This window comes from Peromyscus maniculatus, chromosome 6, assembly GCF_049852395.1.
Source record: "Peromyscus maniculatus bairdii isolate BWxNUB_F1_BW_parent chromosome 6, HU_Pman_BW_mat_3.1, whole genome shotgun sequence".
NCBI classification, from domain to species: domain Eukaryota; kingdom Metazoa; phylum Chordata; class Mammalia; order Rodentia; family Cricetidae; genus Peromyscus; species Peromyscus maniculatus.
This window is the reverse complement of record NC_134857.1, coordinates 47,098,894-47,126,781: the sequence shown is the minus strand read 5'-3', so window position 1 is coordinate 47,126,781 and position 27,888 is coordinate 47,098,894. Positions and strand designations below refer to the sequence as shown.

The 27,888-nt window shown below is 39.5% G+C and overlaps 1 protein-coding gene across 5 annotated transcripts in view; it reads right to left on the bottom strand.

Moving 5' to 3' along the window:
- The window catches only part of Lekr1 (leucine, glutamate and lysine rich 1), a 183,175-nt gene that overhangs the window by 121,576 nt on the left and 33,711 nt on the right, over positions 1 to 27,888 (bottom strand). For all 5 annotated transcript variants that reach the window (XM_006972624.4, XM_076574196.1, XM_015989713.3 and 2 more), the window contains 2 exons: positions 4,864 to 4,983; positions 2,941 to 3,116 (listed from right to left, as the gene is read on the bottom strand). In XM_006972624.4, coding sequence (XP_006972686.1) covers positions 2,941 to 3,116; positions 4,864 to 4,983 — 296 coding nt within the window. The remainder of the gene's footprint in view (positions 1 to 2,940; positions 3,117 to 4,863; positions 4,984 to 27,888) is intronic.

The following is a 27,888-nucleotide window of genomic DNA, read 5'->3' as shown; positions in this document are numbered from 1 at the left end:
TTATAGTGTCCTAAAAGAGTTATAATACACTGAAGGCGGCTGTTCGCAGATAATAAAAGAAAAATAAAAAATGTTGTAAGAATTACCAAAATGTGACAGAGTGTGCTTACAAAAGTAGCACATGTCGTTAGAAAAATGACCCAGAGAGACTTGTCCAATAAGAATGGCCACAAACCTTCCATTTATAAAAACTATCTGCGAAGCACAATACAGAGAAGTAAGAGGAGTTGTGGCTTCCCACACATCATCTGGTGCAATTCGGGTTTGCTCTGCATTGACTGCTCTCTTTGGGGGAACATGAACCATATTTCTAATATTTCTTTACAGGTTAAGATATTTTGGGCCAGGCAGTGGAAGCACAGACCTTTAATCCCAGCACTCTGGGAGGCAGAAGCAGAAGGATCTCTGAGTTTAAGGCCAGCCTGGGCTACAGAGTGTGTTCCAGGACAGCCAGGGCTGTTACACAGAGAAACCCTGTCTCTAAAATCCAAACAAACAAACAAAAACATAAGAAAGAAAGAAAGAAAGAAAGAAAGAAAGAAAGAAAGAAAGAAAGAAAGAAAGAGAGAGAGAGAGAGAGAGAGAGAGAGAGAAAGAGAGAAAGAGAGAAAGAGAGAAAGAGAGAAAGAGAGAAAGAAAGAAAAGAAAGAAAGAAAGAAAGAAAGAAAGAAAGAAAGAAAGAAAGAAAGAAAGAAAGAAAGAAAGAAAGAAAGAAAGAAAGAAAGAAAGAAAGAAAGAAAGAAAGAAGAGGCAAAGAAATTTTGGATTGTGTACTAAACACTGTAGGTGGTACATTATGGAGACTGGGGGCTGGAGAAATGGCTCAGCAGTTAAGAGCATTGATGCACTGAATGTTCTTTCAGAGGACCCAGATTTGATTCCCATCACCCACATGGTGGCTCACAACTGTTTTGTAACTACAGTTTCAGAACATGTGAAGAACTCTCAGAATTCCTTGGGTCCCAGGCATACAGATATACACAGAATAAAACAGTCATGAACATTAATTCTTAAAAAAAAATTGTTTTACACTTTTGTTTTGGTTCTTCTTTGGTTTAATAAGTAGTTAATTTAGCTAAATTCAAACTATAAAGTCTGTCACCCCAAGGGAAGGGACCTGTTAAAGGTTCAATCATTCTAGTCTCAGGTGGGCTGCTAAGTCTTCCTTGTGCATATGCACTCCAGAGAGAAGCAGAGATTTGGAAACTATTTCCATGTAAAAATCTGCTCTCTCCCCACTGTCTCAGACCATGGCTATTCCCAGAGGATGGGTCTGCCTTCATCTCTGTCTTCTCATCTTCATAATTAAAAGAACACATTTTTCTTTCATACTTTTTGCTTCTATGTAGAATAAACTATATCCTGACCCCAGTCTAGTGTCCTTTAAAAAATAAGAAAGGAAAGGAATTTGTTGTGGAGTATTATTTTATGATGTGTTAACATTCGGTTATTCTACAGAACATTTGTTTAATGATGCAAATATATGTTGCATTCTTTTTTTTTTTTTTTTTTTTTTTTTTTTTTTTTTTTTTTTTTGGTTTTTCGAGACAGGGTTTCTCTGTGTAGCTTTGCGCCTGTCCTGGAACTCACTTGGTAGCCCAGGCTGGCCTCAAACTCACAGAGATCCGCCTGGCTCTGCCTCTCGAGTGCTGGGATTAAAGGCGTGCACCACCACTGCCCGGCATATGTTGCATTCTTTTATGTTGCATTTATTTAACTCTGTGAAACCATACTACTGTGCCTGTCTTAAACACCTGATTGTCTAATAAAGAGCTGAACGGCCAATAGCTTGGCAGGAAAGGATAGGTGGGGCTGGCAGACAGAGAGAATAAATAGGAGGGGAGATCTGGGGAAGAGATCAAGGAGCAAGAAGAGGAGGAGAACATCAGGGACCAGCCACCCAGTTACACAGCAAGCCATGGAGAAAAAAGTAAAGAAAGGTATACAGAAACGGAGGAAGATGAAGGCAGAGGAAAAGGTAGAAAGACTGTGTATATATTTGGGAGCTGGGCGGCGGGCCCTACAAAAGAGTAAAGAGCCAGTAAAAACAACCAACTACAGGAATTCACCAAGTTCCATATCCCTTCTCAATATGTAAAATAATCTTAAGAGTCTTTAAAGCAGTTTTAGTAAAAGTGAGAAAAAAGCAGAGTTATTACACACCCCTCTCCCTGCACCCCTACCCCCAGCCTCCCCTCCTAGTGACATCCTGAACCACAATGGTGTATCTGGTCAAGATGAACTAACAGTGTGACATGTTATTATTAGCCAGAGCTCACCATTTACACTAGGAGTCACACTTGATTGTATATTCTATAATTTTAGCAAATGCATAATGATGTGACTGTGCCATGACAGAGCCTTAGAGAAGAATCTCCACATCTTCAAAGCCCTCTGTGGATCATGTGTTTATTCGCCCTCCCCCAACCTGTCATTCAAGGTTAGTATTCCATAGTTCTCCCTTCCCAACAGGTCACACAGATGGAATACACCAGGCTGCCTGTTCAGACTGCCATCTTTCACTGAGTAAATACCTTCGTTCAGTCTGTGACATTTCTGCCTTTATGTGCTGAGTTTTGGTCTCTCAGTAACGTTGAGTATTTTTGTTCAATATTTATAATTATTATTTGGGGGAGGCTGATCTCATATTAGTACTCAGCCATTGAGATGAAGAGAAAAGGGTTAAACAAATCCACACACTTAACAAGGGTAATCAGACTCTCACCACAGCTTACAAATGGATGTATCACAGCTTATGTTAGATCAGTGTATAACTGTTGAATTCCAGGAATGGAAAGGACCTTAATGTTTTTCTACAATACCAACTACTAATAAAAAGTGGAGCCTAAGTCCCAGAACATAAAGAAATACTATGACTGCATAACTATGATGTACCAGTTAGAGACAAAAGCAATTAGGCTGTAAATATAAGTAACAAACCTGCCAAGGCTGTATCACTTATAGATTTAATCTGTAGCAAAACTTCTCCTTTCAGTGAAGTCCAGTTTTGAAAATTATCATGTATTTCATATTTAATACTGGTTAGTTCCCTTTTAGTAAAAGTAAGTAATAAAAGGGTCTTATTCCAGAAGTATTTGTATTCTGACAATTTTTGACTGCAATTAGTAAAACAAAAAAATTAGAATTTTTAAACACAGAAAACACAACAGCACATATTTCTTCAAAAGTGATTTATCATGATCATATAATCCACTGTTTAATGGAAATAATTTTGAAAGTGAAAGGAAACTTTCAACATACTATGCAGAGCCAACAGATGTAATCTGAGACTAGTGAAGGGATACTGATATATACAGCAATGCCAAATTTCTTTTGTTTTGTCATCTTAACTACAAAGAGGACAGACATCTTCCTATGCAGTACTCCAGCCATAGACCAAGGCGACAGCAGGAGCCAAGCACCTGGGAATCAGGGCTGCTAATCACTACTAGCTCTCTTGAAATGGGCCGAGGAGAATTATAATGGTAAAGATGTGCATCTGAGGGCTGGTGCTGGAGCAATGGATAAGCAGTTAGGAGCACTGGCTGCTCTTCACAAGACCCAGGTTTGACCCCAGCACCCACATGCCAGCTCACAATCTCGGTGAGTCCTGTCTCAGGGGATACAATACCTCTGAGGAAACTGTATGCATGTGGTGTACAGACACTGATGCAGGCAAAGCGCACATGCACACACACACACACACACACACACACACACACACACACACACATGGTAAAGGTGTGAGCAGACTTCCTTCATGCATCCCTTCAATAATTCTTTACTATCAGTTATACATAAGGCACTTATGAAAAGTAGACAGGTGGCCAGAAGGCTTATCAACAGATGCATTAAAAATCATGAGCCCAGAGAACTTTTAAAAAATGTTTGTGGTATTAGAAAGTGGATTAAAACAAAAAACCCAACATCCAAAATACTTATCTGGCATGTTTTTTTTTTTAAGGTATCTTGAAATCAGTGTCATTTATTGTCTTAATTTAACCTATCTTTCTTTTTCTAAGTGCTAAAAGTTCCTTAAATATAAAAGAATCATTCTTATAAACATTCTCAGTATATTTAAGGACATGTATTTCCTAGGTTTTTGTTTTATTTTTTTGTACACTGGATTTTATCTTTATGCATTATAAACCTTCCAGAGATTCTATGGAAGAAGATTAACGTTACTTGTGCTGGAGAATTCCAAATTTCAGGGTCTGTATTATCACATAGAACGGTTTTTTGTTCCATCAGATTAAATGGCCAAGAACTATTACTCAAGAGGAAACTGGAGGGGCTGCTCAGTAATACAGTGCTTGCCACCCAGGAGCCCTAGCTCAGTTCAGATCCCTAGCACTCAGGTAAAAAGCCAGCCCGATGGTACATGCCTACAAACCCACTGTAGGGTAAGCAGAGGTGTGAAGATCCCTGACGCTTGCTGGTCAGCCAGTCTGACTAAAGTGGTAAGCTCCAGGTTTAGTCAGAGAACCTATCTCAATACATAATATAGAGAACAGCAGAGGAAGACATAACCATGCACACATGCATGCATGCACACATGCATGAACGCACACAGACACACAACACAAGTCACCACACTATGCATACACACAAAAAATGCATTAGCTACTTTGCTTTCACTACAGAGAAAACAAAAACAAAGTGTTAACAGATCAAGCTGTTTGCTCAATTATATTTTATTAGTAAAACAATTTAGTTGATATAAGGACAATAAAAAAGGGAAGCTATTTCCAGTTTTTCTCAAGATTAGAAGCCATATGATGAAAATGTTTGAATATTCATAAAGTTAGCATTTGCTTTATAATTTTAATATTTATAATTTTCAATTCTTAAAGATAATCTTACCTGAAGACTTGGGATTGTTTTTGTTTGGTTGTTAACTCATGTTGTAGATGATCTAATTCTTCCTGTACTCTCTGAAATTCATTCTGTTGCTTTTTTATCTGCACGTTTGCATCTTGAACTCTAAAAAAAAATCAACAAATAATACTACTATATGCTTCAATATTTCCTAATAAATAGCATTTTAAAATTAAAATTGAATATAATTAAAATAAGTAGCTAAAGAAAACTACTCATCTTTATATATACTGTATTAAGAAAACAACTGTATACAAAAAATATGCAGAAAACCAAACCAAATAGTTGTTATTCCAGATGAAAAGAGAAGTATTTATAGGTGAGAAGTGAATATATAAATACTAATTATAATAGAAAAAGTTCATTTGATTTTATTAATGATGTATTATGGTGATATTTTATTTGTACTGAAATGTGATTTTATTTGTATATTAATAAATAAGGTTGCCTGGGGGTCAGAGCAAGCCACAGCAGAAGCTGGGCGGTATGGTGCATGCCTTTAATCCCAGCACTTGGGAGGCAGAGCTAGGCAAATCTCTGTGTGTTCAAGGATATAGCCAGCATGGAGACACATGCCTTTAATCTCAATACCAACCATAGAAGACCTGGAGGTCTGTACAGACAGGCAGTGACGAGGAGGTTATGTGGTTGGGTTTACAACCAATGAGAAGGCAGAATAGAAAGTCAATAAAAAGTACACAGGAAGTAGGTAGGTCTCTTGGCTGAAGAGGATAGCAGCAGCAGTGAAGGGTAAGGTTTTTAGCTCTTAGCTCTGACATCTTGGGCTTTCATCTCTGCATTGGCTCTGTGTTTCTTATTTAACAAGATGGTTACATCTACAATGTATATAACTTAAAATGTTAAATATTACAGAAACTGTTATAAGAAAAAATAGTAAACATTTGCTTTTATCCCAATTCCCTTTGCCAAAGGCAACTGCTTTCAGTTTTGTCCTGTTCCCTCTAGTATTTCTCTCTATGCTACTAAATAACATGTTTAGATTATTTCTTAATATTTTAATTTAGATACAAGTCAGTTAAAAGTGATTCTGCTACATATAACTAAGACTTGAACATCATCATACATACACAGTTTCTCATGAAACATGCAGGATTTGGTGGCACGTATCAGGAAGCTGAGGCAGGAGGATCACAGCAAGTTGGAGGCTGAGTTCTTCTTAACAGTGAATTTTGGGCCTGCCAGTACTACAGAGAGACCTTTCTTGAAACAAAACATGCTGATATGGTAGTTTGTAATTTTTCAGTACCCACCACACTCCCCACTAGCTGGCCTTTCACATGGGAACGTGCACTTGATTGTCACGGTCCACAATGGCTACAGATGCTTCAACCAGTGCATTCCCATTTCTGATCAACAGGAGCAAGAGAATAATGCTTTTAAAAATCAATCTTCTCAACGGACCCCTGAGTACTTCTGATGAATTTAAACCACACGATTACACTCAGCTTCAAGAGAAACTGGATAATGCAGTCCTTGAACTGGGAAAATTGGCCTCCAGGGTTAGTAACAGTTCTGCTACAGAAGTGGGAAGGAAAATCAACACTGTAGTTGAGCAGCAAATAGGAACAGATCTTCCTAACATTGCTGGACACCCACACCTGCCAGCTGCCCCTCATCTTTCCAATACTGATAAAATAGCACTTTTTATTACATTACATTCAGTGCTCCCATCATCCTCACTGCTTAACACACTCTACGCCAAACTGCATTTATTATTTGTTGACAGAATTTCAACGTTCTTCTTTTCTTCTGTTTCCTGAGTTGCTGTTGTGAATTTTTCCGACTTTATGCCAAGAAGCAGGCTTCCTAGAGTGCTCTGCTGTACCACATGACAGTCATCTGAGATTCCCCTCCTTTCAGAAACTGTCCTCATCTCATTTCCATATGACCTGTACACACGGCTGCTGGAATCTCTTCTTAGTCTATGACTCTTGGTGGAATAAACTCGCTAGAGCTTCCTGTACATTGAGAGGCAAATCTGAAATGCTCAATGTCTGAGGTTACAACCCAGAAAACAAAACTGAGCATATCCACTAATCAGATAAATAAGAGAGAGAAGAAACCCCTTCCTCACATAGGATTTTTAGTTAATAAATGCAAAAGAAATAAAGGAAAGAGAAAATAGCTACAATAAAATCACAATAAAAAATTACTTCAGACAAATTTTATTGATAGGTAAAGTTTTAGGGAAAAGAGAACATGTACAGTTTCAAGTTATCTGCCCCCAAATGTTGTTTAGAAAAAGGTAATGATTTTATAGCGGAAACTCCCTGGGGAAACAGGAGTCACGGCCCCCGTGTGTGCTGATGTCATCGTGTACGACCTAAGACACACTAAGATGGGCACATCACTTCAGTGGCGCTTTTGTTTTTCCTAAAAACTAGTGATCTCAATATAATTACAGATAATATTAGACCAACACAAATTGCAAGACAGTCTTTGAAATGACCAGGATTCTTCAGAAGTCCCAAAGTCATGAAAGGCAAGGGCTGAGAAACTGTCACAAGGCTGAAGAAAATGGGAACTCGAAGGACAACAGACACTCTAGACTGAACTCTGGACTAGGAAAAATTAACATTAGCAGAAAAATGATTAAGTCAAAATTTGGAGGTCAGTTAACAGTATTGTACCAAGATAAATTTATAATTTATATTTGTACCAGAAATATATAAATCATTAAATTTGTGAGAATCTGGGGTCTATAAACTCTATGCACTACTTTTGAGACTTTGTATAGTTTAAAATTATTTCAAATTTAAAAGTTACAATTGTATGACTTGTGCACATACAATAGTAATTTTCATATCAAATATATCTGTAGTATAAATTCTAGTATAAAATAATAGGTATGTTTTAAATATTGTATGTAATATACTACTTTCCTTTTTTACAAAAAGATAACCTTCATGATAACCTTCATGACCAGTATATTCCCATTCATATCCATTGTTAGAAGAACAATAAAATAAAGTATGAGCCTATGGAATTGTTATGGAAAAACAAAACATAACAAGAAGAATGAAGTAGATTCCCATGTTATGGATGAAGTGATCCCTGTCATGAATAAAACAGATCTCATGTCATGGATGAAGTCAATCCCTATGTTGTAGATGAAACATATTTCTATGTCATGGCATGAAAAGAATGTCAAGACTTTATCAAGGAGAAGAAAAGGCAAGATGTAGCTTACACATCACTAAGTATAACATGAAACTCTGTGTTTATAATGTCATACTAATATACACATGTCACCTAATATATATACATGTATGTATGTAAGTATGTATGTATGCATGTATGTATGTATGTATTTGTTGTGATTTAAATGAGAAATACCCCCCATAGACTCACTTGGTCCCCAGCTGGTGGTGCTGTCTGGGGAGGTTATAGGACTTTACCCTTATTGGGGGAACTATGTCACTGGGCAAAGGCTTTGGGAGTTCAAGCCTTGACCCAGTACCTGCTTTCTTGCTTTGTTTCCCGTGTATGGTCTCTTAGCTTCCTGCTTCTGCTGCCATGTCTGCCTGTTGGATGTCTTCCCCTCCATTATGGACTCTATCCCTGTGGTAATGTAAGGCAAAATAAACTCTTCCTTTTCTAAGTTGCTTTTGGCCATGGCATTTTACAACTACAAAACAGTAACTAATATAGTAGTTAAAACTTTAGAAAAAAATGGGAACAACCTTTGCCAGTATTGAAACAGGGTTACCTGAGGCACAAAAGCAGAATTGAGAAGAGTGGGCAGGAAGACTTTAAGGTTTTTTTTCTACAATATTTAGATTATTTACAGTGAAGATAATTTATGCATTGCTCCAAAATAAAATATTAGACTGTTTGAAAACCTAAACAGTCTGATTACATATGTATAAGCATATCTTGGGTTTATAAATGGGAAAATACCTAGAAATATTAGAAAGTAATTTAAGTTTATTTAGTATAATGTTATGATTTTTTTAAAATGTGCTTTAAACATGCCTTGATTTACAGACTACTTCAACTACCAAAATTTACTTGGAAAAGAATTCTTAACCTGTGTTTTAATGAAATGTTTTATTGTTTAATTAAAAATGTAAATGCTAAAATACTTTACAAAGTCATTTCTTTTACAATATTTCCTATATGAATGTTACATGTAAATATCTGGAGCCTTCTGGCTATACTCTCTGAGAAGGTTGGTCATAGTAATCATTGTGCTTTGGCTATGCTTGATACTTACTTACTTCAAATAAAACTAATATGCTTAAACATTACATGCCTAGAAAAGCTTGATGTTCACTCTTACTGTATACATCATTTGGTAAAACAATTCACAAGACACAGTACAGTATGAACTGTGTAAGCACACCATCTTCTCCAGCTGTCATAATTCTGCACAGAGTTTGAACACTGCGTTGTTCTAAGGACATGCTGTTGTCTAGTCAGAAAGTGTTCCTGACAATGGAGACTAACGGCATAAGCTGTTCTCCTGGAGAGAAGAACACTGTTCCGGGAGCTGGGTGACTTATAAGCTTCTTGCCTATGCAACCATCAGAACAGGAACATTTATTACCATTGTCTATTTCCCAGTTTTTCCTCATCATCCTGATAAAACTGGGTCAGATGAGAATCACTGAGTTATAAAATAAAGAAGGGAAAGGGATTAACTTCTCTTCTTGATTATTTTTATTTGGATTACCTATTAATATCGCTCATAATGAAAATAATCACAAGGAAAACACTTTTCAATTCCCCTTTAACTCTTTTCCACTCCGCAGTCAAACATGTAAGAAATACAAGAGAGCTGATCACACCTTTGGGGATTTTACCTCCTGTGATCCACATTCTATTTCTGTCAAGCTTTTGGGTCTAAAGATTATTTTCAAGTCTTCCCCTCTGATTTTTGCAGCAATCAAAGATGACAGATGGAAGCCTGGAGCCTGAAAAAAATGAAGTGGTGAGTTTTGGGAAACACACGCTATCAAGGCCCCATGGGAGAAAGCTTCTGAATATCAAGGGGAAAATTAGTACAGCAATGAAGAAATCCATCAAGACAAGCTAGTCTTCGGCTCCTGGGAAACAAATTCCTCAAGTGGACATAAGCTGCCAATTATGAAAAGTGGCTCCCGTGACCATGCTTCTGGAATTAACCACCACCTGAATACATTCATAAAATTAGATTGCCTTTCAAGAAAGCAGGGATAGAGAGAGTGGCGTGCAGATATTATAGACAGATAAATCACGAAGAATTCAATAAAACCAGAAAGAATTCTCATGTTGCAGAGAAACCATAAGCACTCTAAGAAACTCTAGGGGCAGAAACAAAAACCACTTTACTTATTATCAGGAGCTACTGCAACTTCAAAACCATCAACAGGAGAATGCACTGGGCAGAAATGTCTCTAGCATAAAAGAACAGAGAACAGAAGAAATATTTAAAACACTATTTAAAACGGCAATAAAACATTTAGTTTCCTTTTGAATGTCATCTGCTTCATCTAAAAGACTAATATGGAGCTCACACCATCCTACACAATCTTTACTTACCAAAACGTATCTTTTGTTATGGTCATTTAAGTGTTAAAACACAAACATTAACCCACATGTTATTAACATACTTAATGGACCCAACAACGTAGGAGAAAGGCATCTTGCTCTGGACTGAATCCATACGCTTTTTAAGTTTACCTCAATCACGTAAACTCATCTAGGTATTATTCTATCTTTGATTATTCATGTATTTTTCCACAATCTCTTTACTATGTGGTTAGGCTATTAAATAGTTGATTTGATTTAATTAAACATAACGTTCTCTAGGTTTATTAAAGCAGAACAAGTTTTAAAATATTAACTATAAACTGGGTGGTGATGGCGCATGCCTTTAATCCCAGCATTCGGGAGGCAGAGGAAGCAGATCTCTATGAGTTCAAGGCCAGCCTGGTCTACAAAGCAAGTTCCAGGACAGCCAGGGCTATACCAAGGAATCCTGTCTCAAAAAGCAAACAACTAAAAAGATTAACTATAACTTAAAAAATTAAATATATTTTGATATTATGAGACATAATTTCACACACAAAAATTGAAGGCAAAATAGTTTACTATAATTGTCTGGACAGTAAGAGGATGGAAGACAAGGTTTCTCTGTGTAGCTTTGGTGCCTATCCTGGAACTCACTCTGTAGATGAGGCTGTGAAATCCCTTTTACATTATTCTTAATAAAATCATATTGTTCATTAAAATATTTGTTCAAATACTGCTATTATTTTAGGAACAGCAGGCCTCCTTCTCTGCACTCTATAGACTCAGCCAATCTCCTATCAAACTATATTTTAGTGAACTATGAATACATCTGAGTAACTGAGTTCTTTCCTGGTGTGTACAGGCCCTGGGTTAGATCCCCAGCCCATAGTGTCCATCTGTCTATATGTATGTATGCATGCATGTATATTTGGTGGGGATTGCACACAGACATAGATTTCTGAAGCCTGGGAAGTTCAAGGTCAAGTACTACTGAATCTGGTGAAGTCTTTCTTGCTCATGGGCAGTTTCTTCAGAGTCTCATGGTGCAAGAAGGTAAGGAATGTTCTAGCTCAGGAATCTTCTCTGTTTCTGATATGATCCAAGTCCCAGTAGCCCAACCTTAGGGACCAATTTAGTCTTAATTACATCCCATTGATTCTTCTCCAAAACTGGCTATCTAACTCTCAATAAGGAATACGGAATACATTTCAACTCTCCATAAGGAATACATTTTAAGTGAGTCTGGTCATGTCATAGACAATCCAAACTCACACCATGGCATTCCACTCGCATCATCAACATATAGGTCCTCCTCAAGTACGAGACATTTATTTCCATCCCAAGCACCGGTCTTAAGTCATTTCAGCATGAACTCAAACATGTACTGTCTGTTCTGTGATTCAAGATAGGCTGACTGCAGCTCTGGCCCTGTGCGATCAAAGGAAGACATCTGCGTGTAACAGTGGGGCAGGAATAAACATCCTTACCCCAAAAGGAAGAAAGAGTAGAAAGCAAAGGAGTAACTGGATCAAAGCAAGTCTGAATCTCGCCAGAGTAGACTATGAATCATAATATTCCAGAATAATCTTTCAGTCCATATGCTGTCTCATGACACCCTAGATGGACCTTCAAGGTCGTGGGCACCCTGCCCTCACAGCTTTACTGGGATTAGCCTCCTGGGCTAGGCAACACTGGCTGTCCACTGCTGACTGTCTTTCCCAGGCTGGTGCCCACAGGGCAGGGCTTCTGGGATCCACTCCATCACACCGCCCTCGGGGATACTTACTTTTCTCATTAGAGAAACACCTGACAGACACCTGAAGGTAGCAGAGCATGGCGGGGCTGTGACAGCAGACGCACGTGGCAGAGGCTCTCACACCTAGGCAGATCAGGAAGCAGGGAGTCTTGGCCAGAGCAGACATCCATCACCTTCTAGTAACTTACTTCTGCCAGTTAGGCCCCAGGTATTCTAAACCAGGAGCCAATGGGACACTCATGGTCAAACTCTGATACCCTAATAGGCAATCTCTGCAAAGGTTCTTACTAATAAAGGCCTAGCTCCACCCTATAGTCTTTCCCCTATGGAATTAGCATCATATAGATGGATGTAGATATTGCTGCTATAGTTTGGATCTGGTCCTTATGTTAAAGGATTGGGCTCCCTAGAATAGAACTGTGGAACACTTTCATAGGCAAGGCCTCATGGGCAGTCTTAGGTCACTGGGGGTATGGACTGTAAGACTCTCCTCATTTCCTGTTTCTCTTTTTCCACTTTCTGGCCATGAGACAATCAGTCTTGCTCTCCTACCTTCTCCTCATCATAATGTGCTGCTTCATTACAGGCCCAAAGCAAAGGGACCAACCAAACACAGACAGAAACCCCCCAAACCAAGTCAAAAACAACCCTTTTCTTTTTATAAGTTGATTGCCTTCAATACTTGCTACAGTGGAAAGCTGGCATGGCTGCCAAGGTTGGCAGTACGCTCCCTTTAGAGCAGTGGCAGCACCAGTCATATCTGGATCTGTCTGGGCCACAGGGAGAGTGGCCAACACTGTACTGGGATTCAGAGAGTGGAGTTCCCCGAGAGTTCAGAGTGGCAAGCTCATGGAGTGGCAAGCTCATGGAGAGTACTTAGGGCCTGTTCCCAGTCAGCACATGGGTGGTCACAAGAGAATCCCATTAAGATCTCTATTCCCTTGTAATGGCAATAAACACACGGCTCCCTGCTGGATGCCTATCTCACTAGTAAACAGTCACTTGGCCTCACCTTGGGTTCTTTTCTGAATGTGCTCTTTTATCCTTTGCATGGCCTCACTACACTTCCTAGTTTTTACATTGTTTCCTCCTTGAATTATACATTACAATTTGTCCTTAAATGATTCTTTTCCTATCTTACATGCCCACACAGTTGAAGCAATCCTGGCAGCCCCAAGGCTTGGGGTCTAGAAATTTCTTCCAGCAGGTTTTTATCACTCTCAAGCCTTCTGCACTATCCTAGGACACCCACAATTTGCTATTATTCAGGATAGCTTTTTCTGATTTCCAATAAGGATATCCTCATTTCCATATTTATCAGCATCCTGAAGATCACAACCACAGATACTATATAACTTCCCAAACTTTCCCTAGTTTTCTTATCTTTTCCAAAAGTCCATGGCATTCAGGTTACTCACTTTCTGAGCTCTTCTAAATCCTTTCAGCCTCTGCTCATTTGCTCTTGGCACCAATTTCTTTTCTTAGCCCATTTTCTGAGAATACCACTGACTGTGTGGTTTATAAAGAATACAGGAAGCCTGGGAGTGGTGGTGCAAGCCTTTCATTCCAGCACTCAGCAACTGGGAGGCAGAGGTAGGTGGATCTCTGAGTACGAGGCCAGCCTGGTCTACAGAGCGAGCTCCAGGACAGCCAGCGCTACACAGAGAAACCCTGTCTCAAGTTTTGACAGTTTATTCAGCTCATGGTTCTTGGGGCTGAGAGTTCCAAGGCAAAGAGATCAGATCTGCTTCATGCCTTCTTGCTGGTGGGAACACTACAAAGTCCCCGAGGTGGCATAGGACATCATCACATGGAAAGTGAGGTATATACACTGGTGTTTGTAACAGACCATTCTCCCAATAATCCACTAGTGGGCTAATCTCTTCACAAGGGTAGAGTGCTCAGGACTACCTTCTAAAGGAGGTCACCTCCTAGTGAGGGATTAAGTTTTAATAAGAATGTTGGTGGGTATGTTCAAACCATAGCACAAACTGTGAAAAACGAGTGAATGGACAGGAAATATTCTATGATAAGTCATCTTCTAATGGACCCAAATAGCACTTTTTAAAAATAATTTATTTTTATTTTATGTATTCTGGTGTTTTGCCTGAATGTGTGTGTGTGTGTGTGTGTGTGTGTGTGTGTGTGTGTGTGTGTGTGTGTGAGAGAGAGAATGCTGAATTCCCTGGAACTGGAGTTACAGACAGCTGTGAACTGCCATGTGGGTTCTGGGAATTGAACCCAGGTCCTCTTGAAGAGCAGCCAGTGCTCTTAACCACTGAGCCATCTCTCCAAGCCCTCAAATAGCACTTTTGTTTTGTTTTTTGAGACAGGGTTTCTCTGTGTAGCTTTGGAGCCTTTCCTGGAACTCACTCTGTAGGCTCAGGCTAGCCTCAAACTTGCAGAGATCCACCTGTCTCTGCCTCCGGAGTCAAATAGCACTTTTAGGCATTGGTCTACACAAATGCTTTTCCTTGAATGGTCTCAAGACAATGATGCAACAGTTTCTGGAACTATGTAGGTAACTAACTTGTACAATGTTCAAAGATTTGCTAAAATGTGTGACTTCCTTACTTTGCCTTTTCATTTGAAGCAGCAATAGCTGGTTCAATATAAGAAAAAGAGAAAATGTGGCAGCTTCCAGTCAGTATTTTTACCTTCTGATAAAACTGTAATTGCGGTAGGGAGAAAAAGGTAAAAGCTGTTAAATCAAAAATATGTGTGACATGCCACTATGAGGTATAATACCACACCAAGAACAGTATGGCTTCTAAACAAGAGAATGGTGTCTGTCCCAAGGAAGGTTATGGTTAGGTACATGAGAGAATCAAGAGGAAGACAGCTGCCTTACAATGTGTTTATGCTGGTAAAGGCAGAAAGAGCATGCACACGCATGCCTTTGTACTGCTCAGAGAATGTAAAGACCTTCCTGGTTAGAAGAGTCTGCTTGCCTCATACGATCTACAGTCTATTCAAGCAGCCAAGGAAGAATGGAGGGAGGAAGGAAGAAGGGGCGTTATTTAGGGATAACAGAGAAGAAAGGGGATGCTAAAAATACTTTTATTTTTTTCTTAAAATATAATAAAGGAAAAAACATGGGTTAGTGTATTTACTTCCAAATCAAAGATGATTCAGGGCTTGATTAATACTGTAATGACATTTTAGAACGCTACCCATCAAATATCCAAAAAATAATTCAGTAAGGTATTTACATGTTCTTCATTTCATCTTCAAAAATAAGAATAAAGAAGAGAAAAATATTAATTTAAAGTTCAAATTATCATCTTCCAAACTCTTAGGAAAACATTCAGCTATAGATGATGAAACCACATAATGATGGTCAGAGAACTCCTGCATCAGCCAAGAAGCCACTTCACTCTACCAGTCTTCCTGCCATCAGGATTGAACTCAACACTGCCTAAATGAGACCCTATTCCATCCTTGCACACCTACCACCAACGCCAGGTTGAAATGCAATGACTGTTTCTAGATCACCAAATAACAGCATCATGATCTCAAATGAGGTGGATGCTGAGGAATGTTCAGAAAACTCACTGGTGAGTGCTCAGTTAGCAACACCAGTGTCCTCACTTTCTGTGATAGACAGTACCCAGAGACAGGCTGCCATGAAACTTATCTAGGTCATGTTACATGTGGTTTTATGAAAAGAATCACAAACTTGTCCTTGCACATGTTTTACTTGATTTATAGATTTTTTTTTAAATGAACAGCAGGATGTAAACTTTAAGATATTTTGCATAAAGATACAGATTCTCCAATACATGTATGCATAAAAATGCTAGTGAAACACATTAACATGCACAATTGGGGGCTAGAGATGGCTCAGTGGTTAAGACCACTGGCTGCTCTTCCAGAGGACCTGGGTTCGATTCCTAGCACTCACATGGGGTCTCACAACTGGTTGGAACTCTAGAGGAGCTGATGCCATCTTCTGGCCTCTGTGGCACTATATACATATGATGTACATGCATACATGCAGTCAAAACACACATACAAACAAACAATTTTTTAAAATATATCTTAAAAATATACTCAGTTGATATTGAATATCAACTTCATCTCACGGCTGACAGAAGGTCTTCCTGTCTCCTTCCCCATGCCACAAATGCTACCTTAACTGTGAGAAAAGCCTTGGCTTCAGGGTCTGTTTCCTTTTGGTCTCATACAGGGTTCTGCCTGGTTCTGACATAAAAAAAAAAAATCCTTTATTAGCGTTTTAACCCTTATCTCAGTGTCGCCCAACTAGCCAGAAATGGCTTCTCAACTCAGTCAAGTTGGAAATAGTGGGTTGCTTTACTGTAGTGTTTCCAAGAACTTGTACTATTAATGTATGCCTTAATCTGTCTGGGGCTACAGTAAAACTCTACAAACTGGATGGCTTATGAGCAACAGAAAGTGCTTATAGTGTTGAGGCTGGGAAGTCCAAGACAAAGGTGCCAGCAGGATTACCGTCTAGTGAAAACCTGCTTCCTGGTCCATAGATGCCCTCACTCTCACATGGAGGAATAGGCAACCGAGCTCGCCGGGCCTCTAGTGTACTAATCCATTAATGAGGTACAGCCCTCATGGCCTACAGGCCCTCCTCCTAAGGCTGGCACTTTCGAGGAGGACACAGATGTAGACTACTTTCCAAACAAAACTTAACCAGAGAACACTTTTCTCAATGACAGTCTTGGGAATCTTTTGGGAAACACTTTAAAATGAGTTGGCTTTTTTTTTCTATCATTAATTTTATAAGAATTATTTCTGACTGGTTTTTACTTAAAATGTTAAACCCATCAAGAAAGTATCAAAAACAAAAAAGGAGAAAAGGTGACTGAATCCCTAGTATTCCTAAGAAGAGCCGAGATGACTCTTAGTGAGTCCTGAAGAGGCTTTTACCTGGGTACATGAGCTATAGACTACAGTGGGAACTCCAGCCCATAATGGAGTCTGCCCATGAAAGACTTCCTTTTCCTGCCCAGTTTCAGGAGACTGTTTTAGGCACTGCCTTCCAAACCTTCCTGCTCTCCATCTCCTGATCCTTCACTTTTACCTCTAAGTGCACCCTTAGCCCATTGCTTTGGATGTGGAAGGCTCCTTGAGAAAGCCAACGTACTCCAACTCGGAAGATTTGGAGCATATTCACTACCCGAAAACCAATTATAGTTTCTCTCTAAACTGACATCTCTGTACCTAAAACTCTGTTGTTACCATCTTGTTGAAGTTTAATACTATTATTTTCCTGGTAAGAAGCAGTAATACCAAATCAAAAGAAACATCAAGAGAGCTAAGGAGCAGTGTTCCCTCACACCCTTAATCATAACGTTGTCATCTTCACAGAGTGGTTCATCTGATCTTCAGATATCAGCCCAAGAGCTCAGACCAGCCACTTCAAGAGCCATTAATAAAAAATCCCACCCAGGAAGGACTCCTCAGTGCTTGAAGACAGAGACCGTATCATTACTTTTATATTTTTATACTCTCAAGAATATCAAAGAGAAAGCCCCTTTGACAGCCCAAGGTATAATTAGAATCCCAGAGCCTCTCAAGAACAGTCTTCTACATATCCGGGCCTTACAAGGCTCCATTATTCCACAAAGAGTTCTGTTGAGAAATGAAAGCCAGTTAAGAAAGGCTGCTTAGAAGTTTCTGGATAGCTTCTTCATTTCCAACAGGAAGTTATCAGTAATAGTCTGGCCATCAAACAACACTAAATCTTACCCATAACTTTTTCTTCTCTGTCTCAGGTGAGTCACACATCTGTCCATTCATCAGAGAACTTCAGTACAGAAGACTGGCTGGTTGACTGACGAGCACTAAGGGTGAGTCCTAACACCAAGTGTAAACAGTTTGAGTACAGAGGACGCAGTCAAGGACACAGACTGGTAAAGGATGAGTGAAGAGTCAGAGTGAAGGAGAAGGCAATCTAACAAGTGAGGAATTCCAGAAAAGCATGGCCACAGAACGGGGCAGGAACAGGGCAAAGCCGCGCAATGAGACCATGCTTGTCACTTTCCCTCAGTCCCTTGGGACTCCTGGGTGACTAAAGAAGGAATCTTCACTTCTGAAAGATCTTTCTACAGGAAATCAACTTCCATGTATATTTAAGCCCAAGAATAGTTGTGTCATGTTCAGTATCTCCCATTCACCAATCTATTCCCCCAATGAATCTTCTCCTTCACAATCTTTTGGCATCGCAATGGAGCTCAGTGGTAGAGTTCTTGCCTGGCGTGCACAAAGCCCTTGGTTTACTCCCTGAAATGGAAAGAAAAAAACATCTTTTCTAGAAAGCTGAACTTAACAGATGTTCTCACAGACTGAAAACAATTTCCTACCCTCCATATAACAATGCTTGGAGACCTCCCCTTAGCCTCCTCCCCGCTTATACCCTTTCTCCACCAGCTAAACCAGTCCTGGTTTCAATGGCTCTTGTCCATTTCAGCAACCAACTCATTCCTTTAAAAATGCGTTCATTCATTCACTTATTTTAATTGTGAGCTGCTACATGAGTGCGCAGAACTGAGTCTATGTCGCCTGATGAAACAGCCAGTGCTCTTAACCACTGATTCTTTCTCCAGCCCCACCAATTCTTCGTTGATGCTGGGTTTTGGTTTTTTTGTTGTTGTTGTTGTTGTTGTTGTTTGTTTTTTGTTTTGCCTTCCTTTAGTAAGTAGGCTATATCTAGGGTTCTTATAACCTTGTCTTCTAATGATAACCCCATTTAAGACTAAATTCCTAATATTCTCATTCTAGCCTAAGAAATTTAGTTTGGCAATTTAGTTTCTATGGCTATCAGACTGAGTGACTGGCCTTTGAGAATCCCTGATATGATCCCTACTGTCTGTTGGGACACATTATGACTACTTTGTCTTGACCTTTCATGATAAGTCACATATATATGTCAGCTCCTCCAGGGAAGGTAGAAGACTGTAACTGGTTGGTACAGACTATCACTGGAAAGACTGGAGCTTTTATCTTAGTACCAAGTACCTGTCCTCAGGCAACAGATGTGTATAAGTCTAGCCCTGTCAAGAAGTCATATAGTGGTTATTTTACAAAACAACAAAAATAAACCACTGAGCTGTATTCCACTTGATTTTGGGAGGTGTCAGATACTCATCACTGGTTTAACTGTTTTCTCGGAATGATGACCAGGACCTGAGGAATGATACCTGCTAATACCAAGTTATCTTTCACAACTTGCCCTAAAAAATCCTTTAAGTCTTTCCTTTTCTTGTCCAAATTAAAAAGAGTAATAAATCCTTCAATTTTTCCTCGATTATACCTCCCCAAATCACAATTTTGCTGAAATACCATTGTATATACAAACACACAAAGACGCTAAACTACTTTCCCACAAATCCTTTAGTTTGTTTTGTTACAAAGAAATATAGAAAACAACTGCTGCATCCAAGGTTCCTGGCTCTTTTCTCTTCTACCTTCGGTCAAAGGAAGGCTGTTGTAGGATATTTGTACACTGTGAAGATGTACTGTGATTGGTGCAACTAAAAGCTAAAGAGCCAAGAGCTAGGCAGGAAGAGGTTAGGTGGGACTTCCAGGGACAGAGAGAACAGTGGGAAGAAGAAAGGCAGAGACACCAGGAGATGCAGAGCAAGCATGATGTGCAGGAGGAAAGGTAAAAGCCATGAGCGGTGTGACAGAATGTAGATTAATGTAAATGGGCTAAGTTATAAGAGCTAGTTAGGGACAAGCCCAATCCATAGGCTGAGCTTTCATAATTAATAAGAAGTCTCCATGTCATTATTTGGGAGCTAGTGGCCCAAAGAAAAATCCATCTACAGAAGGCAGACCATTGGACCATTCTCAACCAAGAGTACAGAGAGACCTCAGAACTGCCTGATAAATACAAGGCTACCTCACAATGTGTCTGATTGCAAATGTACTACCAGGGAATTACAGACAACAGAAACAAAAGCCAGGCTGAAGTTTGTGTGCATGGTTTGTGATGGAAATATTAAAGCTTATCAACTTCAGAAAAATAACATAAAGTATGTTAGAATGACTAAAAGGATAGCACTAGATTTAGGAGCATATTAAAGCAAATCCATGAAATAGTAAATCACATAGTACTTTGTTAGGATTTTATGAATTATATGGACTTGAACTAGAACTGATTCATACAATATCCTATCATTTAGTCAAACACTGATCTAGATGACTTTGGGCAAACAACAGAGTTGAAAGGTTATACAGTACTGAACAAGTCAATTGTGCTGTGCCTTCTCAAATTCCACTCCTCTTTATTTTGGCATTTAAAAAATTAGTTCAGCATGTGATGGATATGCTGATAGTTCACGGATACAGAAATGACTATTTTTCTTTTCTTTCTGCCCTTTTACTTGAGCTAAGGTCTCGTGTAGCCAGACTGAACTTATTACGTAGGTGAAGATGACTTTGAACTGTTTGATCCTCCTTATTCCATCACCTGAGTGTCAGGATGATAGTTGAGTGCTACTATGCTATTATGACTGTTCTCCCAAAAGAGCAGCCTCCACCTTGGGAAGGCCAGCTGGGCCCCTGGGAAAATCCCTGCGGGCTTGTTGACTCTACACCCCTGATGGAGGCGTGGGGAGGGTCATGAGACTCTACCCTGAGATCAGGCTACTCCCCAGCATTTGTGGTACCCAACTCTACCTTAATTACATGTGGCCTCGGGGAAGGGCTATAAGTATATAAACCAGGGAAGACTAGGGGAGGGGCTTCACCTACCAGCTATGGGGAAGTCCTCATCACTGCTAGGTAAAGGCTTTCCAGGTATGGCCTGCTGTAATGAGGGCACCCACACTCCTGTGAGTAACCCCTCACCTATTGGTAAGGAAACAAAAGAACCCCCTTCGTTCCCTAGAGTGAACTTGCCTCAGTTTTTTCTTGGGACCTTAGGAGAAGGGATAGACATTGCTTATTTCTCCCCCAGGAAGAAATTTGAGTAACGCATGCTCACTTTCATGCAGCACTGGGTAACAAAACCAGAGCTTTGTGCATGTTAACAAGCACTCTATCAACTGAGTTACATCCCCAGTTTTTAAAACAGAATCTTTCAAAACCAAATTTCTACAACTAAAAAGACCTTTATAATGATATTAAATAACAGAAAATACAACTATTGAACATTTAATCAATTATGTGAACTGCCATTTTAAACACTGCAACATTCCTACTATGTGTCATTATCATCCCCATCTGACAGATGCAGGATGGGAGGCAGAAAGGTAAGGTAGCGAGGCCACCCACTCAGCAAATGACTCAAGTGGGACTTGAGTGCAGGCAGTCTGACTTTATCCTGCTCCTGCTGTGTGGCTGGACGGTACTTTGCTCTGATTTTGAGCTGTGGGTTACTGCAAATCATTTTATAGTCTGTACTCTGATTTCTGACGTAATTAAATGAATGCCAATGGGAACTGACAGACACTGAGGAGCAAGGAACAGTATCATGGCAAAAGCGAGCTAAACACCATCCATGTTATGGGCATAAAGGAAAGTTGAGCCAGTTCCCAAGATATCGAAGCCAAAGGTTCACGGAGGGAAAGATGTCTGTGGCACATTTGTTTCCGGGGGCAGAGGGTGTTTTCAGAATCAACTCCAGCAAGTTTTTCTTCAGCCTCTTTCTCCTGAGACTCAAATGCTTGCCAGACCACTGAAGCTTCTCCAGATAATCACTCTAATCCCCCTTTGCTTCTAAATTGATTTGAGACCCGAGCAGAAGACAGGCAGGCAGGAACTGAGCAGGAAGCTGGAGCATGGTGTGACTGCCTGGGTTAGGGTAAACTGAGCAGGAAGCAGGAGCATGCTGTGACTGCCTGGGTTAGGGTAGGCTGAGCAGGAAGCAGTAGCATGGAGTGACCCCCTGGGTTAGGGTAGGCTGAGCAGGAAGCAGTAGCATGGAGTGACCCCCTGGGTTAGGGTAGGCTGAGCAGGAAGCAGTAGCATGGAGTGACCGCCTGGGTTAGGGCAGGCTGAGAAGGCTTGTTTTGTTCTTTCTGCTTTGTTTTTTCACGACAACAAACAAACATGAATGTAATTATGTGAAACAAAACAGGTTTGTAAGGATAATCCTCGCTACAAGTCTTCCTAGTTATAGTCTTCACTCCCACACTAGCATGAAACCCCAGGCCAATATTACAATTAGGTGCCACAGGAAATGACTGCTTTTGAAAACACAATTTAATTTGTTGTGGAAGAGCGTTTTGACTACATGTATGTATATATGTGTACCATGTGCTTGACTGGTGTCCAAGGAGGTCAGAAGAGGGCATCAAATCCTTTGGAACTGGAAGTGCAGACAGTTCTGAGCAGCCATGAGGGTGCTGGGACCTGAACCTGGGTCCTCTGGAAGGGCAGGGAATGCTCTTAACCACTGAGCCATCTCTCTAGCCCCTGCCCTTTTTGTCTTTTGTTTTTGTTTTTCTTGTTTGTTTGTTTTAAACAGGGTCTCACTGTGCTACCTTGGCTGGCTTGGAATTGCTATATAGATCAGGCTAGCATGAAACTCAGAGATCTACCTGCCTCTCCCTCCAAAGTGATGGGGTTAAAGGTGTGTGCCACCACCCTGGGCCAAGTAACTGCTTTTTAATTCAATGACAATCTGAATTTTGATTTAATAGCCAACTTTATAGACAATTTTTAAAAAAGATTTATTTATTTACTTAAGAGTATATATATATACTTGTGTGTGTGTGTGTGTGTGTGTGTGTGTGTGTGTGTGTGTGTGTGTGTGTGTATGTGAGTTTATATGCATCAGCACCCCGAGAGGACAGAGAGCTAGGTCCCCTGGAAATGGAGTTGGAGTCATTTGTGAGTCACTTAGTGTTTGTGGTGGTTTGAATGAGCCCTCCATGGGCTCATATATTTTGGTCACAGTTCATGAACTGTTTGGAAGGATTAAGCTGTATAGTCTTTTTGCAGTAGGTGTGTCCTTGTTGGAGGAGATATGTTGCTGGGTGTGGGCTTTGAGGTCTCAAAACCCCATACCAGCCCCAATCTGTCTGTCTGTCTGTCTGCCTGCCTGTCATCTCAGATGTCACTGTCTTTGTTCCACCACCTCCCCCATCTCTGCCTGCTGCCTCTGGATCAGGATATTAAGCTCTCAGCTACTCCTTCAGTACCATGCCTGACTGTTTCCCACCATGATGACCATGAACTAATGCTTTGAAATTGTAAGCAAGCCCCCAATTAAATGCTTTCCTTTATAAGGTGCCTTGATCATGGTGTCTCTTCACAGCAATACAAAAGTAATTAAGACAATGAATGCTAGGAATCTGACCCAGATCCTTTGTAAGAGCAGTAAAGGATCTTAATCACTGAACCATCTCTCTGGCCTGATATGGACGAAACTCTAACCTTTTCTCTGAGCTATAAGCAAATGAGAAATAAAATATCCAGCCAAAGAAAACAGGACAACTAACAAAGAAGTTTATGATTCTACATTTACAAGAAAATAAACTTTCTTTTTTAGAAAGTAAGGGCATGAGAACATATTGCCTTTAGTTAATTTTTCCAGAGTATGAACAATATTCTATCTCTCCTTTTTCTTTGGCTCATACACAGTAACACAGGCTCCTGTTTTAAATGTGATCCTACAAAGACCCAAGAACACTGCAGGAAGAATGACAGAAAAGAATGATATTGGTAAAGATTTTGTGAAAATGCTGCTTTGAATAGATAACTCGAAAAAGAATGATGGTCTAAATGCAAAGGGCCAGGGCAAGAGAAAACGAGCACTAGCAGCAGACACGGCATGTCTAGTTGGCCCTCCTCCAGCCAGCACCCTCCACACCTGCCGGCCAGTTCTAACCAAGCACTTGGACTATATGCATTTCCATTTCTAAACGCAGACATACGCATGGCTCAGCGAGGGAATATTATGAGTTTAACATTAGCCCTTGTGGTGAACCATTCTAGGAGAGGCCAAGCTTGCAGTTGATGTGAATTTTGTTAATAAGACTCATCTTATAGCACAGTGTCTTCCAATTACATATTTTTAAATGAGAAAGGTTAACCAATTGCCTTTTGGCATATTCCTATCCATGACTCCAAACTTCCCATAACCCTGCTCCTCTTTAAACATCTCTTACACAATCATATTCATTCATATAGTTTCATTAAACATGGCAAAAAGCAGAATTACTGAAATCATAAATTAAGCAGAATTCTAAACTAAAAAAGGAGACATTCTTTGCATTCCCTGAAGTATATCATAATGTCCCTTATGTCATGATTTTTTTTCCTTTTTCTTTCTGCGATATGATTTCACTGTATAACCCTGGTTGGCCTCAAGTTCATAGAGATCCGCCTGCCTCTGCTGCCCAAGGGCTGGGATTAAAGGTGTGCGCCACCACACCCAGCACTTAGATCTTAATTTTAAGCAAACACCAATGACATATTATAGGTAAAACAACTTCCTTGAGTTCAAACCTTGTTCAAAGGTTTATACATCATCTGGAAAAAAAAATAGAAAAATGGCTATCATTTTCAAATGAGTTGACATATTTCTTTGGAATTTTGTTCAAATAGCATGTGCAGAAAGGTCCCACTAGTACCAGGACCTCAGCACAATAACTGTCATATTTTAAATGATTTGAAGTTTTAAATGATAAAATGACTAAATTAGATCAATTATGGAATTAAAGCTTACAATTATATGGGTTGCTGTTTGCTCACTCCCAAATACAAGGGTACTTTTATCAATATATAATTTAGAATGTATTAGTTAACAATTCAAATATTTTTCAGTGGAGGATTAAGAATTCAAAACACCATTCTGATGGTTACACAAAACACGTTTAAAAAAAGAGTTGACAGTGCTTTTTAAATATGAAGTCACGTTTCATAAAATAAAAAATCTATTATACTAATATAACATGTATTAGAAATATTCCCTATGTTTTGACGAAAAGGTAGAAGAATTAGATAGCTATCAAAAAATGTTAAATCTAAAAAAAAATGAGGCACAAAATATCAAGAAAATCTGGGAATCTCTGAAAAGATCAAATTTACAAATAATTGGAATAGAGGAAGGAGAAGAAACCAGTTCAAAAGCATGGAAAACATTTTTAAAAAACCATAGAAGAAAATTTCCTCATTCTAAAAGAGGAGGTGCCTATCAAACTATAAGAAGCATAAAGAACTTCAAAAAGACTGAACCAAAAAAGGTATTCTCCACAATACATAATAATCAAAACACTAAATGTACACAACAAAGAAAGAATATTAAAAGCCACAAGGGAGAAAGACCAAGTAACATACAAAGGCAGAACTAATAGAACAGCGGTTCTCAATCTGTGGGACACAACACTCAAAAGACTATGGAAAACATTGATATTTACCTTATGATTTATAACAGTAGCAAAACTACAGTTATGAAATAGCAACAAAAATAGTTTTGTGGTGGTTAGGGGGTCACCACACCACGTGGAATTGTATTAAGGGGTCACAGCATCTAGAAGGTTGAGAACCACTGAAGCTTCTTCTTGCAGTAAATTGGAGTTAACACAGAGACCCACAACTGGATAATGTGCAGAAAGAGGCTTTTGAGCACTCAGTCATAAATGTGATGTCTTCATCAAACCCCTCCTCTCAAGGCTCAGTGATCTATGGGGAAGAGGAGGTTGAAAGACTGTAAGAGCCAGAGGTGATGGATGACTCCAAGGAAAGTGTCTCCTAAACACAACAGGACGGAGTCAATGCACAGATGATCTCATGGAGACTATGGCAGCCCACACAAGGCCTACACAGGTTCCAGCTTGACTGGGTCCTAGCACTGAGAGGAGAAAGTAGGCACAGGCTCCCAACCCTAACCTAGAAGCTATCTGCAACTGATATCTGCTGGCAAAGGGAAAATCAATTTTCTCCAATGGAATCTCACTGGGTGTATTAACCACACTTCAGGGAAGGCCCCATTGCCAGGAGTAGTTGGCCAAGAAAAAACAAACTCAGTGGTATTTTTGTAGACTTTTTGTTTCATTTTGCTTTGTTTGGGACTTTTTATTTTTTGTCTTACTGTCTTTTGCTTATTTTGATTTTCAGTTCTGTGTTTTGTGTATGTTTCTTGGTTTTGTCTGTTTTCAGCCAAAGAGATTAAAAGAACATACAGCTGGGTGGGTAAGGAAGTGGGATGGTATCTGGACGCAGCAAAACATGGTCAAAATATGATATATGAAAAATAAACTAATTTTAGACAGAAAAAGAAAACCCAACCAAAAGAAAAATTCCCTAAGAAAATAAATGTAACTTTTATTAATTTTTATCTCATGTATTGGTCTTTTTTTAAACACAAAAGTCCTTAAGTCTTAAGGTTAAAATGAAAGTATATACTCATTACAAAGTGAACTTTTGTTTCCTTTTTTGGTTTTGATTATAAGAGCTAATCCCATATTTAAATATGCATTTCCCTCCTTCCTGACTTCTTGCTATGTCTTATCGACAATTGATGCTAGGCAAGTGTCAGTAAATCATTTTCTGTTTCCATTCTCTGTGCTTTTTGATCCTTTCCAAGTAGAACATTTGACCTGCTGGCTGGCAGCAGGTAAAATACATCCCCCCTCCTCTTCGGAGGGCAGACAATGACAAAACCGATGAGCAATCACACACAGGTGACAAAATGCATGCCCATTAATAGAAAAATGGAATGTAAATTCCGGGAAATCATTATTATTCAATCTTGAATTATAACCCAGTGACATTTTCCAATGTCGCTGACATTCACCTGGATCCACAAAGAAGCAAAGCGAGAAACATCTTTCATAGACAGCTCTCTAAGCATTTATCTGAATACAAATATTACGGGATTCAGCATAAGTAAGGCTCCATGCTGAGAACAGAATCTGAAGAGCCAGGAGGCATATTAAGACCAGTGTAAATGATGCAATTCACGGCAGAGAGCCATCTGTAGGCAAGCACACATTTAGTGTTAATAGAAACCAGGGGTGACAGCAAGAGATACACTGCTTCCATTTCTTCTTTCTTGACAGAAACCACTTAGAGTACAGAACGTAATGCATAAGCTTGAGTACTTTCCAGGAGGTATATACACATTTCTAAGTTATATACAGTGGTAAAATAAATGCAATATGAAATCCTGGCTTTGTGATTCATGTTTTAATCATATAACTAATACGATACAATACATAGGACAATTGGTAAATAACATGAGCTGGACTAGCTCATGTAGATAACATAAGGGAAGATAAAGCCTGTTTCATTCTTAATAATTCTGACATATTTTTTAAAAATAATTTAGAAAATACTAACTGTGCTGGTCGGTTTTCATTAACTTGACACAAACTTAGACATATCTAGGATGAATAATACTTAATTGAAAAAAAATGCCTCCATAAGATTAGACTGTAGGCAAGTCTGTAGGGAATTTTCTTGATTAATGATTGATGTGTGAGTGGTACCATCCCTGAGCAGATGGTGCTGGATGGTATAGCACAGCAGGCTGAATAAACCTTTGGGAGTAAGTGAGTAAGCAGTGTTCCTCCATGGCTCTGCTTTAGGTCCTTACTCCAGATTCCTGCCCTGAGTTCCTGTCTTGGCTTCTTTCAGTGGACTGTGACCCAGGATATGAAGCCACATAAACCCTTTCCTCCCTATGTTGCTTTTGGTCATAGTGTTTTATCACAGCAATAGAAAGCCCAACTAAGACACAAACAGAAAGACAAGACAGTACACTCAACTGCTCAGCTGTTTTCAAGTGTGAGCGCTACAGGAGATCA